The sequence below is a fragment of the Gastrolobium bilobum genome, unplaced genomic scaffold (assembly GCF_033153095.1).
Source record: "Gastrolobium bilobum isolate Gb01-03AN ecotype WA unplaced genomic scaffold, APGP_CSIRO_Gbil_v1 utg39525, whole genome shotgun sequence".
NCBI lineage: Eukaryota > Viridiplantae > Streptophyta > Magnoliopsida > Fabales > Fabaceae > Gastrolobium > Gastrolobium bilobum.
The window spans coordinates 140,080-158,270 of NW_026895757.1; the positions used below are offsets into that span (position 1 = coordinate 140,080).

Genomic DNA, 18,191 nt, shown 5'->3' on the forward strand with positions numbered 1-18,191 from the left:
ATATTTCATGCATACCATTTGTTATCATAATTTAGTTTATTTGTTTTATGTCAAGGCACAAAATGTGCATTTAGCTTACATTACAATTTTATCCAATATTAGGATATGGTCTAAAGCTAGAAACCTAGAAGTATATAATATGGAAAAACTATTTGTGCTTTAAAAGGATGTAAGTTGTGTCCTTTTATTTTTTTTACTCTATGTGGTAGTACATAGTTATAATATGAAAAAAAATTTATCTCTCTCTCTCTTCATTCACATCAGCTGATGTTGAAAGTGAAAAAAAATAAAAAAATTCTTCTTATAACTATGTACTACCAGGAATACATAGAGTAAAAACTAAAATGACACAACTTACATCCTTTAAAAGGACATACTCTAAACCCATACAATATTTTGCTATCATTCAGAACCAATTTATTTTTTGAAGCTCATTGATAGTTTTCTTATGTGAATTTTTAATGGGAAAATGTGTGTCATTTTAAATGACACACCTTACATCTTTTCACTCTCACAAAGATGTGAGACCTTTTTTTTAAAAAATTTCCCCCCATTCTCTCTCCCATAATTTATCTTTTTTTCTTATTTAAAATGACATAATTTTATGTCATTTAAAATGATACACATTTTTTTCATTTTTAATATAAGTAATATATTTATATATTTTTTAATATGTCAACAATAAATCCGATTGATCCCAAATGAATTCAGTTAAACCAATAATTCAATAATCCAATACTTCGGTCGAGTTGATTACAGATTCGAGTTTTAAAACACTTAATGAAGTTCGCAGAAACGGACTTGTGCGATACAATCCCGCGAAACGGACTTCGCAGCTTTATGAGCAAAAGATACCTTAGGTTGAGTAGGTATTATGGAAACTCATCTCAGAAGCCATTTGTTTGAAAAACCCTACCCGAAACAATAAATCAAGTTTAAATTCTAAAAAATATTATAAAAAAACCTTTTAATTACATCTATCATCTAAGTTATTGGTTAAAGAACAAAATAAAATAAATATGACCTAAACATAATGACCCAAAAATTATTAAAAAAAAGTAATTTAGAATTATTGGAAATTTGATTATGATAGGAAAGGGAAGAAATTCATTTCATACACACACATATATATATATGTATTCAGAATTATTATTTTAAATTAATTATGTAAATTATAAATCATTGAAAAATGACATTTACTTCGTGTGACAACCAAATGACATAAATCAGACTAAAATAAAAAACTAAAATTAAACAAAACCAAGTGCAATTCACAATGAAAGTATTACAAAAACTAAACTTATCCTTTCCCTTTAAAAAATTAAATAAAGGGTTTTTTGTTTCTTCAGCGATATAATGTTATCTCTAGTGAGACAAAAACAATATTGTTTTGGAGTTAAGAAAAAATATTATAATATTAAAGATTAATATAACCTCAAAATGAATTAAAATTACAAATATACCTTTTTCTGAACCTCAAAATAAGGTGATTTTGATCTATAGAGATAAACTATCTCCACTAATTGGAGAAACATTAAACACTTGGATAAAAAAATAAATTTTATTTTTCTTCTTAAAATACAATAAATTTTAAATTAAATAAAATCAAAATAGTTTACATTAAAATATAACATGTTTACATTAAAATATAAATTTTTTAAAAATTAAAATGAAAAGAATTAAAGAAAAAATAAATTGTGCAAAATAAAATCATAATAATTTACAATGAAAAACAAATTGCATAAACTATTTTTTTAGTTCTTTTAATTAAAATAGGATAACAAGAAACATAAATAAAACAAAAAAATAGTTTACAATGAAAAATACAAGTTACAAAATTCTGATTTTATTTTTTCAATTGGAAAGAAAAAATAAATAGCCTCAGAGGAGTAACTTACTGCGAAAAAGAAATTGCAAGCGATATTATTTTTTGGGATCTACTATTTTCATTTTTCCATATATTTTTTATAGAATGATTAAAGAGATAGTCTAAAAATAGACTCTTTTTTTTACCAACACGTTACCAACAAATAATGCAAAAATATAATTAATTCAACAACCACTAGTAAATAATAATAATAATAATAATAATACACACATTTCACTTCTTCATTCAATTCATGAGATCAATGAAAGAAACCACAAAATAGAATTATATCAAATTAGAACACCAAAAGGTTTAGCCTTACCCGTTGAAAACATGATTATTCTTGATTTCTATCTTATTTCTTGCTTGCTTCGATATTTCTGTAAAATTTGAAAAATCAAAATCTTGCTCTGCAATTCACATCACTTCTTGATCACAATCATTGGACGAGTTGTGGAGTGACGGTTTATTAACATACTATGAATGGAGATAAATGACCTAGTCAAATTTCTTAACCCTAATCTCCTTCTCATGATGGCTTAAGCCTCAGTTTATAAATATTTAAGCTCAAAGCAAAGTATCACTTAAATAAACGAGCTTTATATGTACTCCTATAGGGATCATCACTTAACTCATTTTTTATTAAAACAAGAAAAATTATATTTGATTAAAACCTATAGTTATAAAAATTCTAACAATAAAAGCAATAATAGAGAAATCCACATCCCAAAATTAAAAGAAAAAGTTAAGGGCATCTTTTATTGTATTCTATTTTTTTAAAATTATTTTGTAGAATAATTAATAAAATAAGTATTTTCTATATTTTTTGAAAAAATTAAAAGTCAAAACACAAAATAAAAATAACTAAGTGTGCGTTTGGATTGACTTTTTACTTTAGAGAATATTCTATTTTTTTTAAAAAAAAATTCTTTTGAAGGATTTTATGTGTCTGGATTTCAACTTTCTGAAAAAGCATAATTAAAATAAAAAATAATATTTTTTTAGAAGTCAGGATCATTGCTTCTAAAAAAATAAGAAGTTAAAAGTTCAATACTTTTTTTAAAATCCAATTTTACCCCAACCCCACTCTAACCACTCCATCCAACTACCATCACGCGTCGAGTAATTTTATATATAAAAAATGTTTATTAGTTTTAACATCAAAATCATTTTTTTATTTAAAAGTATTTTTTATGAGATTCACCCAAACATAAAATTTAAAAAAATCATTCTAAAAAAAGTAAGCCATAATTTTTTTTTTTAAAGTCCATCCAAACGGGCCTTGGGATATGTTCTCTAAATTTGATTCTAAAAACTAAAAAATAATACTTATTTATTTTATTACAAAACATACCTTATTAAATAGTTTTTTTATTTTGTGTTTACAAAAAAAAATAGGTCTTTTTGTTCTGAAAATCAAAAAACCATTTTTGAAAACAGAATTCAAACATACTTAAAATTGTCCCCTTTTATAAGAACTGGATATAATCTCCTACGCCCCCCCCCCCAATGAGGTGATTTATTTTATCCCGAAAGATAATTATTAAGAAAAAATAAATATTATAAAGGTCCCCCCCCAAAATGAAGTGATTTATTTTATCCCGAAAAAATAAATATTATAAGGGTGATCAATTGTCTTGTGGACAAAGTGGTATTACCGGTCTCAACTTTTTTTCTTATACGCGTCTCTTTTATGTTTTATATGCCCTAATTTGTGTTGTTATATATGTTTTATGTAATTATGCATAATATAAATTATTCCCGTATAACTCTTTTATCAACACCATTTCGATCATGTTATGAATTAAATAGTACATTTAAATGATGTTTTTCACATCATCAATAGGTCTTTTTTCTGCAAAAGCATTAAGACTGCTGGGTAAAAGATTTGCCCAGTTAAAACACATTTCATAAGTTTTGCCAAACTAATATAGTCAAACACACATTTTATCATTACAGGACCAGTCACGCAACATTAAAGTACGGGACTTTCAGCCACGTCAACCAGTCCTTCATGGTTTTAATGCGCCACTTACTGCCACGTAGGCCTGTCCAACACTAAACACATATGGTGTCAGTGCGGAACTAGTATCACACCTGATCAGTATGTGACTAGTCCCGTACCGATCAGGTGCGAGACTAGTCCTGCACTAACACCGTACGTGTTCAATGTTGATCTTGCGCTACTCAGGTACGTGACTTATAGATAATGCCACCTGCCCCAATCCTGGTCGTCTATCCTACCAAACCAGCCCAAAATCTCCTATATATACCCCCAACCTATGAAAATCACAACCCAGTGTCATATTCTCACATTCCCCTTTCTTGTGTTTGCTATTTGCGTTGGGCTTTTACTCATCATATTCATCTACTTTCATTTTTTATCACTTTTATTTTGTGTTCTATAGTTTTCATAATAGCACTATTGCAATGGATCAATTTCATTCATTCGTATATTATAATGGTTATAATTTTGTAAGTGCAAATAGTTTGACTTTCGAAGGGGAAAAATGAGCAATGTATATGGTCCAAGGCATGTCCGTTAAAGATTTAAAGGAAAAGATCCATCAAAAGTTGAAGCTCTAACAAAATCAAATAATATCTTCAGTGACGGGTAGAGTCTCGAGTAGAACCACCAATATGTGGGTTTTGAGATATCTGATGATGAAGAAGTGATGTTTTTCTTAGAATATTCGTCGATAACTCTGTGTCTCAATTTGTTGAGTTGTTATACATGGATATTGATACAACTGAGGATCTGTCAATATTGATTTGTAGACTGGACCTTAATAATCAGTCACATTATGTATCGTCTTCTGTACCGCATACTACACAATCAACTATTGCTCATGGAGAAGAGAGTGACTATATGGTAGATAAAGAACTTGACAATGAGGAGCAAGATGAAAATGAAAATACTCTATTGGCTAATGACCATGACCGTAATGATGGCGATGCAGCTGATGAACATCATGCTGATCCAATTTCCCATGAGACGGGTACCCTTATGCCCAATCCCGTAGTTCTTCCATAATCATCAGGTTAGTTAGTGAGTTGTATTATTATATTTTTATTTTGTTATTGGTTATAATGTTTTCACATCTACTATGTTATGTGTGAATGTGTAGATGTTGCACCATTTTGGATGCGATTCCATATTATGAGACTATTAATTGGGATTACTCACATGAAGATATACTAGATGTTGAAGGTTTAGGTTGGGGTTCGTGGACAAGAAGAGATGAATTGTATGTGAAATAAGAGTTCAACTCCAAGTATAATGTCCAGGACACAATAAAACATTACTGCATGAAGGCTCGTTAAGACGCTTTAATGGTTGAGAGTTCTACGACCAAGTTGTCTATGAAATGTGAGAACTACGAACAAGGCTGCAATTGACGAGTAAGAGCAATTAAAACGAAGAATAACAACACTTGGGTGGTTAGTAAATAGGTTGGAGATCATAGTTGTGTGAGCCAATTCATTTCCCAAGATCACAAACAACTTTATTCTAAATTTATTTCCGTAGTCATATTAGGTACGATGTCCAATACTATCTGTCCGTTTTGATAATTATCTGTGTTTATCAGTCAACGTAAATAACATTATAAATATATATACGTGTTGTGAATGGTATTGCAGAGATGGTCAAGGCTTCATCTTCGGTACTTGCGATCCTGACACAAGAAAAGGTGACTGATCTCTTTGAATTTCATGTTTCTTATAGGAAGGCATGGAAGACAAAACAAAAACAAATTGCTAAGATTTACGATGATTGGGACAAGTCATATGCTTTTCTGCCAAAACAATTTGACAATATGTTGCATTTTTTCTCAAGATCTGCGTATCACATTCAAACTGAAGAATATGCAGTCAATCAACAGGTTGTTAATGAGTTTCAGATGTTTCAAAGTGTTTTTTTTGACTTTCAATCAATATCGTGAGGCATTCAAATGGTGCAAACCAGTCATACAGGTGGACGATACGCATCTGTATGATAAGTATAAAGGAATATTATTGATCACCACAGCCAAAGGTGGAAATAACGAGATGCTGCTAATTGAATTTGCGGTTGTTGAAAGTGAAATAAAGGAAACATGAGAGTATTTTTTTGGCTTTCATCCGAATGTATGTTACAAATAAGACTGGTATATACCTTATTTTTTATCGATATCGCAGCATGATATCAGTAATTGGTAATGAGGCCCTTGGTTGGCAACCTCCTAATACGTACCATGTTTTTTAGCCTCCTTCATGTAGAAAACAAATTTAATATGTATTTCAAGGACCATGAGTTGAAGAAAAATGCAATGAAGCTAGGTAATATACTCAAACTCATTTGCATTGACGTTAAACAGTACGTGTGCCACCTGATGTGATTGCTAATTTTGTGTCAATGTTTCTTTTTTGTAGGAAAAATTCTAAATAAAATCCACTTTGACATACTGTACGCCGAGTTCTGCAACACTAGTCCGAAAGTGGCTGCAAGGATGATGAGCATTCCGAAAGAGAAACGAACTCGGAGTTATGATTTGGATGGACGAAGATATGGCCATATGACCACTAATTTATTTGAATCAGTCAATATGTTTTTGAAGGGAGAACGAAACATGCCAATCACTGCTTTGGTCAAATGCACGTACAATCGACTGGTCTATTACCTTGTCAAAAGAAGGACTAAAGCCTATAAAGATGCCCAGAATGGTAAATATTTTTCCAGTGTAATTAGTGAGGCCATGACAAAGAATGGAGAGAGGGGTACATCACAGCGTGTTCAGGAGTATGATACGACGCATACCACATTTCAAGTTGATGACGACGACGATATATTATGGGTTAACTCGAGTGAGAGGAAATGCAGTTCGACAAGTTTCAGGCATTCAAATTCCCTTGTAGCCATATAATTACTGCATATACGAAGGTAGCCCATGATGCTGAACAATACATGAATCAAATATTCTTCATTTACAATATTATGTATGTTTACTCTTCCCTCCCTTGATTCAAATTGAACTTCAAATAAATAAAATTTAAAACATAATCCATGTAATATCTAACATATTATGGTTAAAATGTATACCAATCTACTAAAAAAAATGAATAGCTACCTCCGAAGAGAAAACATTACTTTGTACCGCATGTTGTGTAGATACGTTTATTTGTAAAAGTTGTCTTCATAGACTTCAAATGTTAGAATTTCTTTTGTAATAACTCTATTCTAACCAGAATTGACTAGTTAAATGGATGAATTTTTTTAAAAATTATTTGACTACTTTATTTTTTAAAAACAATCTGTTTTCACTCAAATTAAATACAAAAAATAAATTTAAAATATTACATTTTCAATCGTGAGAATCTCGTTTCAAATTATATTTTATTTATTATTTTTCTATGGATAAAGGATTTCTCTGGTCAATGAAGATAAGTTATCTTCAGTGAGCCCAAAACGACGTTGTTTTGAACTCAGTGAAGATAACTTTATCTCTAGTGACTGAAGAAATATTTTTTTTTATATGATATAACAGTTTTCGACATAAAACAAAACATTGTTATTTATTCAATATAGAAAATAACATTTAAACTCTTTTAAGGGTTAACATTTACAAAAGTTTCGCTATGCCGACACTGAGACAGAACTACCCCTTTTTAACCCGATCTATAAATAGTTATGTTCATAACTCAACTTCTCATATTTAAAGGAAAAAGCACCATTTTAAAATTTTCGAGCAAAAGAATTGCTCAGTTAAAGTTGATTGGATAAGTTTTTCCAAAGTAATGCAGTCAAACATGTCACATATGCTGACGGGACTAGTCTCGTCACTGACACTGACGGGACTCGTGCCACGTCAGCACCACGTAGGCAGTTTTGTTACCATAAAACTTTAGAAGACCATAACTTGTGACTCAGATATCCAAATCAGATGATTTTATTTTTGATTTCACATAACTTTTCGAGATCTACGCAATGACATCTCATTTGACATATTTTATCTCTCACAAACATAATTTGAATTGGTAACAATTGTACCATAATCACGCGTTTAAATCCAGAAGATCTTCAAACTATGTTTGTGGAAGATAAAATATGTAAATTAGGTGTCATTACGTAGATCTCGTTATGTGAAATAAAAAAAAAATTATCTGATTTGGATACCCGAGTCACAAGTTATGATCTTTCGAAGTTTTACGATAATGGGACTACCTACGTGGCGCTGACGTGGCACGAGTCCCGTCAGTGTCAGTCCCATCAGCATATGTGACATGTTTGACTTTTGGAAACACTTATCCAATCAACTTTAACTGAGCAATTCTTTTGCTCAAAATTTTTAAAATGGTGCATTAGCCCATATTTAAAACATCAATTGTTATAACCAAAAAAATGTATGAAAAGATACCAAACTCAGAAAAATAATCAAAAAATAATATTTGGTCACATTAAATTTCTTTATTTGTTAATACAAGAAATTATATAAATAGACCAATCAAATAAAAAATAAAAATTAATTACTTATGTTTACCACGAACTTTAATTTGATTATTAAATTACAATATAATTATTAAAATACTATTTGTTTACCTTGGAAACACTAATTTCCCCTAATTCAACTTTCCAATGCAAAAAAAAAGTAATTGTAAAAACAAAGTTAAAAAATAATTATTTCCGTGAAAAGGTATTTGCAGCGTGTGAACATATATATAATTTTAAAAAAGAAAATCCACATAGATAAAAAATAAAATAAAAAAGGCACTGGAGCAATCCGAGTCATGTGTTGGTGGTCCATGTGTCACCGCGTTTTCTGTTTCCACTTTCCAGTTCAACGGCGTTTACCAGTCGTGTTCAGTCTTTCTTCAACCATTGCTTATTCTTCCCCTTTCTATATGGTTGGTCAGCTCCGTTTACTTTCTCTCTCGTCTCAAGGGTTCTGATTTTACACCCGAGACCAAGAGAGAATCATAACATTTTCCTTCTAATTTTCTTCATTTCTCTCAATAGAAGGAACCATAACTTGGTTTACGTCGATTAGCTTTCATTCAATTTCAAAAGCAGCTTATGAATTCTTGATCCCATTCCTGTTATTAATTTTAGATGGATTTAGATTTAATTCTCCATGCATCATCTACTTCGGATTTTCGGACATAGCAAGCAAACCACCACCATGGATGCTAAGAAGCTCCGAAGAAAACCCAAACTCGAGCGCCGCAATGCACACAAGCACTTCGAGTACGACGCCGTATCGTCTTCCTCCTCGCTCGACGACTCCTCCTCCTCCTCCGGCTCGCTCTACACTCGATCCATGGAGTTCTACCACCGCACCAGCTTCCGAATTGAGGGAGTCGAGGGTGAGTTCGATCGAATTTGCAGGAGTTTGGGGCTCTCGGGGCCAGAAGACTTCGCTATTCCCGCGGCAGCATGGGAGGCCATGAAGGTTCGATCCTCTTCCGATATTCTTCCAAGGTTGAAACTCACCGAGCTGGATAGTCAGGAGAAGGAAGAACCAAAGGTAAAAGAGGAAAGTAACGTAGCAGAGGGTTGTGATTTGGGTGAGAAATTTGAAGAGAGGGTTAGGGTTAGGGTTAGGGTTAGAGACGAGACTGCTGAGACTACCGTGTGTTGCACGGAAAGTGGCGGCGGCGGCGGCGGTATAAAGGGGGTTCGTCCCCCGATGCTTAAGCCGCCACCAGGGGTGAGGGTTCAGGTTGTTGATAACGAGTGCTCCACTTGGGACCTTTTGAGGGATTTTGCTCCGCAAGGTGAAGGGGATGTACCGAGAGAAGCAGCGGAGAAAGAAGAAGGGGAAGTTGGTGGGGTGAGTCCGAAGAGAGAAGACGAAGAGAGAGTGGATAATGCTGCAAGGATAGCGGAAATTGTTGCTGAGCTTTCAGGATCGTGTTCGTTTACTACGTCAAATGAAGATGATTCTTCTAGCACTGCCACGGATCCTAGGTCTAATAATATATCTCCTAACGGGAGAATCAGACGTATTATTACCCCCGGCAGATGGCAAAAGGGTGGCCTTTTGGGGCGCGGCTCGTTTGGCTCAGTCTATGAAGGGATTTCTGAGTAAGTTGACTCAATACCGTTCAGTTTTCCTTTCTCTTTTCCACTTGAATATTATCAATGTTACTACTACTGATCAATTTCATCGTTAGATGATTAAGTTGATCTAACGATTATATTTATTTTCATCTTTGTATGGTTATGATTCCTCATATTTAATATGAAAGCATTAAATATGAAAAATCATAATAATATAAAGGTAGAAATAAATATAAATTATTAAATATGGAGAATTATAACCATATAAATATAAAAATAAATATAACCGTTGGATCAACATAATAGATCTAACGGTGAAATTGATTGATAGTAACACTACTTGGTTGTTACAATATCCTTCTCCGTTTAAAATTTTTTTTATTATTGGAAGGTGAGTTATAAATGGTTTTACATTAGCATGTACGTGTGTTTCTCCTTTTTTTTCTTTTTTCTTTTTTCTTTTTATTGTAGTTCTTTGTTATAATGTAATGTTTTCCTTTAATTAGATCTAAAAACTACAGAAAATATATTATATTAGATGGCTTTTAGGAAAATTTCATTTCGAATTATGAACGGTAGCAGGCTTGGATTGGAGTTGGGGCTAATGCTTCGGTTGTTTAGGACCGGGAAGGTTAGTTCAAGAATATTGCTGGGTGGGTTTGGATATGGTAATAAATTAGGCAAGGCTTTGTTATGACTTTCAATGTATCTAGTGAAGATTTTCCGTCTAGTGAAAAAGAGGAGGGAAGAAATACACTTGTTTCTACTTTACCAACATTTATTCTTTCAAAAGCTTATTTTCAAAATAAATAGTAACTAATCGTAAAAAGTGAGTTGAATAAGAAATGGGGTGAGCTAGTTGAATCTGACAGGTCAATGTCTGTTGAACTAACTACTCAGAAACTGTTAGTTTGTATCCTGAAACAGATCATTTTTTAGGGGGGCAGGAGGGGTTATTTAGAAAATATTTTGCACATCGGATAATATTATCAATTCATTTCTTTTCCTTATAAAACAGTGTAACTTTTGGCCAGAATAGGAGTACAAGGGCTTTTGAACCCTTCAAATTCGTTTCGTTAATACTTCCTTAAGGGAGCGTTTGGTATAGGAGAAATTTTTTATAACCAGGTAAATATAAATAGTGGGGAAATAGTTGTAAAGCAAAATAAGTGGGAAAATTTTAAAAATGTTGTTTGGTAGACCGAAATATTACCAGGAAAATTGTGTAAAATATACTGAGACTATGTTTGGTTTAAAATAAAAGATTGATGGGAAATATGACAAAATTTCCAAAATACCCCTGAATATTAAACAATTGGAGGTGAGGTTCTCTGGAGAGGGGCAATTGCGTAAAAAATTTGGCACCTAAATATATCACTTCCCTAGTTTTCTATGGATACCACCTCGAAGGTGGGTTTCTCCAACGGTGATTTTCAGACCAAAACACATTGATTTCAGATTTGCATGGGGAAAAAGAATGCCCTGTTTTATTTCATTTAATCCTCTACCAAACTAGTCATTCTCCATTTCCCACCACCACTTACCCGTCTATCCCATTAAAAACCACCTACCAAACATCGGATTGTTTCCATTGTGTCATTTCCTTCAATACCCATGTTTGTAAGCTTCAAAACGCAGTCACCATAAAATGTAACTTTCTGTGTGGATGACTAGTTAAGTCAATTTTCTTTGGTCAACAATCTGCTGAAAAAGAGCATGATGACAGCCACCCTTTGTTCTATGTGTAGGGTTCATACCTATGTGTCCAGTGTTATCCGTTCGATGTGAGAGGAAAACCATAATTTTGAAGGGTGTGACCTTTCTATTGCTTTATTTTTTCTTTGCTAAATTTCCTAGATTCTTCTAAACCTTTGACAGTTCTTTGTCTCAAAGGTGTCCCTCTAATGTGGGGTTTTAATAAACTTAGCTATTAGCCTTTTACTAATAAAGATAATTTCTGAAATGCAATAATGCAAGTCTTCTATTGCTCATACTGATTAGGAAATGTATATGAGCTTCGCTGGACTTGTGTTTCCCCTTAATTGAATAGTGAATTAGGTTGTTCATTTGGCCACTGCATGAAATTGATGCAGTGGTACTCTGGCTTCAAGTTGAATAGCCAATGTGAATGTATTTGAAACCATATAAAATGATAACTGTAGAGAAATTTAATGAGCTAAGGGAGCTATATTTTGCAAGGGTAAGGATATTGTGATTTGTAATTGCTGTTCACTGCCACTTTTTTGTCAAAACCAAAAGCCTCAAAAGGTTGGACCTGTTTGATTGTGGTTTGCTTTTTTTGTTCTTGAAACTATTTTGTAGAGTAGTCAATAAAATTGGTGGTTTTTTTTTTTTTTTTAAAGTGAATAGTCAAAACATAAAACAGAAACAATGCAAATATGTTCTCTAACTTGATTCTAAAAACTAAAGTAGAAACAGACCCGTTATTTTATTCTGAAAGTTAAAAGTCAAAACACACTTTTTTATCAAACAGGCTTTTTTTTTTAATTCTGAAAATAAAAAAATTGTTTTTGGAAACAAAATTCAAGCAGACCTGTTATTTTTTAATTTGGCATCTTCCTAAGCTGCTTACAACAGGGCATAAATTATCATCCAATGTTTTCCATTCAAATTGCTGCTTCTTTTGGATTTTTTTTCTTTACAAAGCTCAAGAGCAAAGCTTTACTCAGTGTGATGATTGTACCGGTGTTATAGTCATTATATTATGTTATGCAAGTGATATCTACTAACAAGTTTGTATCTTCTAACTATCACTGTAGCGATGGATTCTTTTTTGCTGTAAAAGAAGTTTCACTGCTTGATCAAGGGAATCAGGGAAAGCAAAGTGTCTATCAACTGGACCAGGTGATGGGCTTACAGTTTTAATGCTTTATAACTTCTTTTTTCATACTTTTCTTTTCCAATAATTAACATTCTTTAATGAAAAACAAAAAAAAGTTCTCTTACGTAAACATTATGCTATCTTGTGCAATACTTCATAATCGTTTGAGAGGTTACTGTCTCCTTCATGTTTCTCCAAATATATTTATTTTCTCACATTTGGCTTTCTCTTCTCTCTCAGGAAATTGCACTTTTGAGTCAGTTTGAACATGAGAATATAGTTCAATACCATGGCACAGAAATGGTACTTTCTTCTTGTCTTGTCTTTTCTTTTCCTTTTATGTTCAATTTGATATTTTCTTGTTGTTTACCATTGTTGAGTCTATATGGAAAGTTGTCGATATAGATTATGTCTAATGTAACAGGTTACACATCTCCAGCTTTTTTCAATGTTTTGAATATAAATGGAATGTCTTAGTTAGAGTCAGGACATGATGTCAGGATAGGTCATGAAATGTAGTCTAATTTTTGTATGACAAAGGATCCACATGGCTGCAGTAACTAATCATGTAAAACTTCAAAATGCCAGGAACTAAACTATTTGTGCAATGTTCTTCTGTTATTATTATCATTTTCGTGTGGGGGGCAAGCTTCATTGTTGATATTTTCACATCTAACTGAATAAGCTTATGATTCAAAATTATTCAAAATGTGATTTGTACTTTACACTTTGCTTGGTATTTGTGCAGGATGAGTCAACGCTGTATATCTTTCTTGAGCTTGTAACCAAAGGCTCCCTTGGAAGCCTCTATCGGAGGTATACTCTTCGAGATTCCCAAGTATCTGCCTATACAAGACAGATTCTGCATGGTTTGAAGTATCTTCATGATCGGAATGTGGTTCACAGGTGACTACAGATTATATTTTTATTTTAATATTTTGTTGGCTTTCCTTTTTGTATGTATTACTTCTGCTTTTCTGTGGTATTCCTGGTCTTGAATCATATGATGTGGTTCCCTTTTCTAGATCGATGCTGACAGGAGTCCCATATATGGTTATTGCTTTCTTGCTTCAAATGGACTTTCACTTTGGCTTATTGTCTCATAATTGCAATATAAATACTTTGTTAAGGACTTCTGTTACAACCCAAACACAATGGACAAAGGTTTCAAGGAAAATGAATAGAAATTGTATTGATTGAAGCTGAATCAATAACAACTCAGCCCATTCCAGTACATGATATTGATCCTACAATCTATATGATAGAAACTGAAATAATGGTGGGAAAAATACAAGAGAAAACGAGAAGATAATTTCTGAGTATTTGAGAGACTCAGAGCTCTCCCAGCCCAATGCCCAATCTGATTTTTCCAGATGATCAGAATTCATTCCTATTCCTCTATTTAAGCAACCAACTTTCCTCCACCTTTAAACGTCTAACAGAATATTGTTTACCACCTTCGGGAACCTTCTCTATTAACAAACTTCTTGCTGACTCAGCACTGGGCTATATTCTCCTACATCTACTTCTTTCCTACACCTTGTTTAATTGAATCGTAACAACTTCCTTTTCTTCTTGTTATTTGGTCCTGTTCTTTTTCTTGTTTGGGCAAATATCATTACATTTTCGTTGCTTGGAATGCTTGTTGCTGATATCCGAGGACTGTTAACTGTTTCATATATTGGGCCAAAGAAGAGAGTTGAAAGAAGAAAAGTATCTAAGGGAATAAAAAGATTTCTCATCCAATTATTCTCATTGCCATTCTTTTCTTGCCCCAAACAAATAATTTTGATGCTAATATGTAGTCTAGTATTTGTGGACGGCGTATTAGGTTTTTTCAGCAATTGATTGCTTTGGATTTGAATTTTATAATGATTAAAGAAGGAAAATCATGTTCGTCCACATCAAACTAAGGTAAGGGTAAGAGGTTGAATGATTACAAAATTACAATGCATGTTAGGTTTTTCGTTTGGGAAATTTTAATGGGTAGACTTTTTTCTTTGGGTTAAGCTCATGATTTCTTTAACATCTTCTCTTTTGTGTTCCTGTGTCAGTTGTGTAATTAGGATGAAGCAATCTTTGTACATATAATCTAATTATATTTTCCCCAATTTAAGGGATATTAAATGTGCAAATATATTGGTTCATGCAAGTGGATCTGTCAAGCTTGCAGATTTTGGATTGGCAAAGGTACCTTCCTCAGTTTATGCTTCTTTTCTAGTCTTCTTTCGTTTCTTCAATATCGTAATTTAAATTTTAGATATCTAAATAATGTTCAATTACTTATCATTTCCATTTTCTGATATTGCTTTTCTGAATTGTTTTCAGGCTACCAAACTGAATGATGTTAAATCATGCAAGGGGACAGCATTCTGGATGGCCCCTGAGGTTTGCCTTAAGTCTTTTTTTTTTTTTGTAATCGTTTGCTTCAGTCTTAACTTCTGAAGAGAAATACTGAATACTGGTTCAACTATTCTAATTTATTGAGCAACACCACTTCTTCGGCTGAGGACTGAACACATTATTAAATGAAATTAAATTGTCATACATTTATCAGAAACTGTATGCATTTAACATGCTACTCATCTAAAACTCTAAATGCTTTCACTTTTCTGTGAAGTTGGTGGTGGTTCCCACCTAGAACCCAAGGAAATTATTACAACCCCACAAAAATTAGATCTTGTTACACTTTCTTAATAGGGATATTAGAGAAGCTGAAACAATGAAACTATGGAGGGTTGAATTTTTACTCTTCTCTTTTGCTTTGTCCCATTTAATTGCCACATGGCTTGATCCATGTAATGAACAGCTGGATATAATTATTGATAGTGGTGTAGTAATTATGCATATTTTGTTTCAAGAATTCATTGCCAACCATTTCATGTTCGAAAAGAAACATCCCTTCACTTTTGAATTTAGAAACCTTAGACTTTCCAAAATTCTCCCCTTTTGGGGTGTTCCATCTTCTGATTTCTTGATAGCATAACTGTTGATTCTTAATCTGGAACATGCAGGTTGTAAAAGGAAAGAACAAAGGTTATGGGCTTCCGGCAGATATATGGAGTCTGGGATGCACTGTGCTGGAGATGTTATCGGGCAAAATTCCATACTCTCAATTGGAATGTGTATGTGTCATATTTTTCCTGTTTTCACTTCCATTACCATTGTCAGCTCACAGTAAGGGTGATTATGTAACCCCTGATGATGTTTCCCTTTTCTGTCTCAAGGGAGGGCTCTTCAGTTTTCACAATTTCAGTTCTGATTTCAAGTCACTTGCAGTCTTTTTTCTTTTTTTTTTTGGGTTTAGTTTTATGCGTTTGCCTTTACAAAAGTTTTTGCTTTTGCAGTTTATAATGATTATGCAGCTTCAGCTACCCCTTCTAATCTAAATTCTCGATGTTGCTGCTAGTTATTTTTTAAATTAACTTCTGGATTTTGTTGATGTTCCGTGTCCCATGTTTTGCATTTAGTAGAAATGTTGGTTGATTCTTATAGTTATATGAAAAGTGAATATTTTTCCATGAAATATATCTATAACTTTTAAAATTGTTTTCCTGCTGGTTCTGACTTTTGAGCTTTGATTAATCTCTTCCAACAACAGATGCAGGCATTATTTAGAATTGGAAAAGGTGAACGACCTCCTATTCCTGATTCTCTTTCAAAAGATGCACGGGATTTAATCCTGCAGTGCCTTCAAGTTAATCCAGATGATCGTCCCACTGCTGCCGAACTCTTAAATCACCCATTTATCCAAAGGCCGATTTCCCAGTCATCTGGTTCTTCACTTCCTCACGTTCCTGGCAGAAAGGGTTAAAATTTGTTGTCTTTAAGCAGGAAACATAATTGAGGTAAAGATTGTTACATACCATCTCATTTTGCTGCTTTGTTTGTCTCTTTTCATCATCACACCTGAATTATATCAAAAACCTGTTTTCATAGTTGACCATTCTTTTTAGAATTTTCATTTGTAACTCATGAGTGGTTACATCATTTTGGTTGGAAACAAAAGGCCTAAGATGCTTGAATTGGTTTTCAGGATGCACATACAATACCTTCAGTTAAGTTGGGTGGGGTTCAAGTGCGGTTACATTCTTATTTGGGGGCAAATGTTCATGCATGCATAACTGAAATAAGAAAAGGAGGAAAAGAAGAAAACGTTTCTAACATGTCTGCGGTGGAATTCTCAAATTACTGACTACATTGTTTTCATCCATTTGCTCAAATCACTGTAGCATGGGTTGAATTTTTCTCTTTCAGTGGCTTATTTCATTCTTTTACTCTTGATGACAGTTCTGTCCTTCATTGCTTGTAACATATTTCCGATGTTCAGTCTTAAAGTTGCTGAAGTTCATCTGGAACCATTAATGCAGTAATTGTTGCTCGTATTGTGGCATTCAGAGTTTGCTTGCCTGTAACTTAATCGATTTTAAGAGCTGCTTTGGATCTAACAAGTGATATGGCGCTCCAGAGAACCAAATTATCGACTTGGCTATGTCCTACTGGGGAATTATGCTCAATGTGTTATCTAATTACTCAACGATGATTTGTCCGTTGTAGCAAAGCTAAACTATCAACGTCGAGCTAAAAATGTTACCCGCGCCTTCCCCTCAAATTAGCTACGGGTGAAAAAATCTGTAGGGCTTACCTCTCGGAGCAGTTGTAGCAAGGATTAGAGATAGCAAGAATAAGAGATCTTGCTATTTGTAAATATAAATTATTAGCATGCCATTGTTTGTGTACATTTATATTTCGAAGTTGTTATTTTCATCATTTTTTTTTCTTTTCTTTTTGAATCCATGTTTAATGATTCCCACTTTCTTAATGGTCTCTGAAAATTTGATCTTTGGTTTAACACAATGATGTGCTTAATTCATGTAACCAACCTCGTTTTGTAGGAAAAGGCTCTGTTGATTTTGGTTAATGTTTTGTTGCTTCTTGGAACAAGAGATGTAGTGTGGTTTTCTGTTCTCTATCTTCTGTGGCCGTTGACTGACCAAATAGGGGCACAGGTCTCCTGTGTTTATTCTGGATGTTTCTGGGCCGAATGCTCCCTGACTGTATAGGAATCTTGTTATACCACTTGCTTGAAGCCCTTATTTGCACGGCATTGCTTGGTTTTTGGGGAGTTTATACTTTCGCTTGCACTATCTCTGAAAATTTCGAAGACCAATGGATGAAAATGGTAAAAATATATTCTGAAGTAAACCTTCAAATTTTGAGAAACACGGCTATGGATTAGAAATTAAAATTCCATCCATGATCCCTAGGTACAACAAATTTTAGCCACATTAGTTCTTAAGCACCGACGGTTAGTCCTTGAGAAGGACTATATGACCAACATTTGTTTACTTTCAAATTCCTCAATACGAATTTGAGAATTTATTTCTTTTTCTTCTTTATTTTTTTAAAAATAATTTAAGCGATTAACCTGCACCTTCATATAT

At 33.1% G+C, this 18,191-nt stretch overlaps 1 protein-coding gene across 1 annotated transcript; it reads left to right on the plus strand.

Moving 5' to 3' along the window:
- Positions 1 to 8,620: 8,620 nt before the first annotated feature.
- Positions 8,621 to 17,559, plus strand: LOC133295667 (mitogen-activated protein kinase kinase kinase 1-like). The gene is made up of 9 exons (XM_061494508.1): positions 8,621 to 9,929; positions 12,686 to 12,770; positions 12,988 to 13,050; positions 13,496 to 13,653; positions 14,865 to 14,937; positions 15,076 to 15,135; positions 15,762 to 15,872; positions 16,349 to 16,595; positions 16,784 to 17,559. Exons 1-8 carry the CDS (start codon positions 8,977 to 8,979, stop codon positions 16,559 to 16,561), a joined length of 1,716 nt encoding a protein of 571 aa, XP_061350492.1. The 5' UTR covers positions 8,621 to 8,976; the 3' UTR covers positions 16,562 to 16,595; positions 16,784 to 17,559.
- Positions 17,560 to 18,191: the final 632 nt, after the last annotated feature.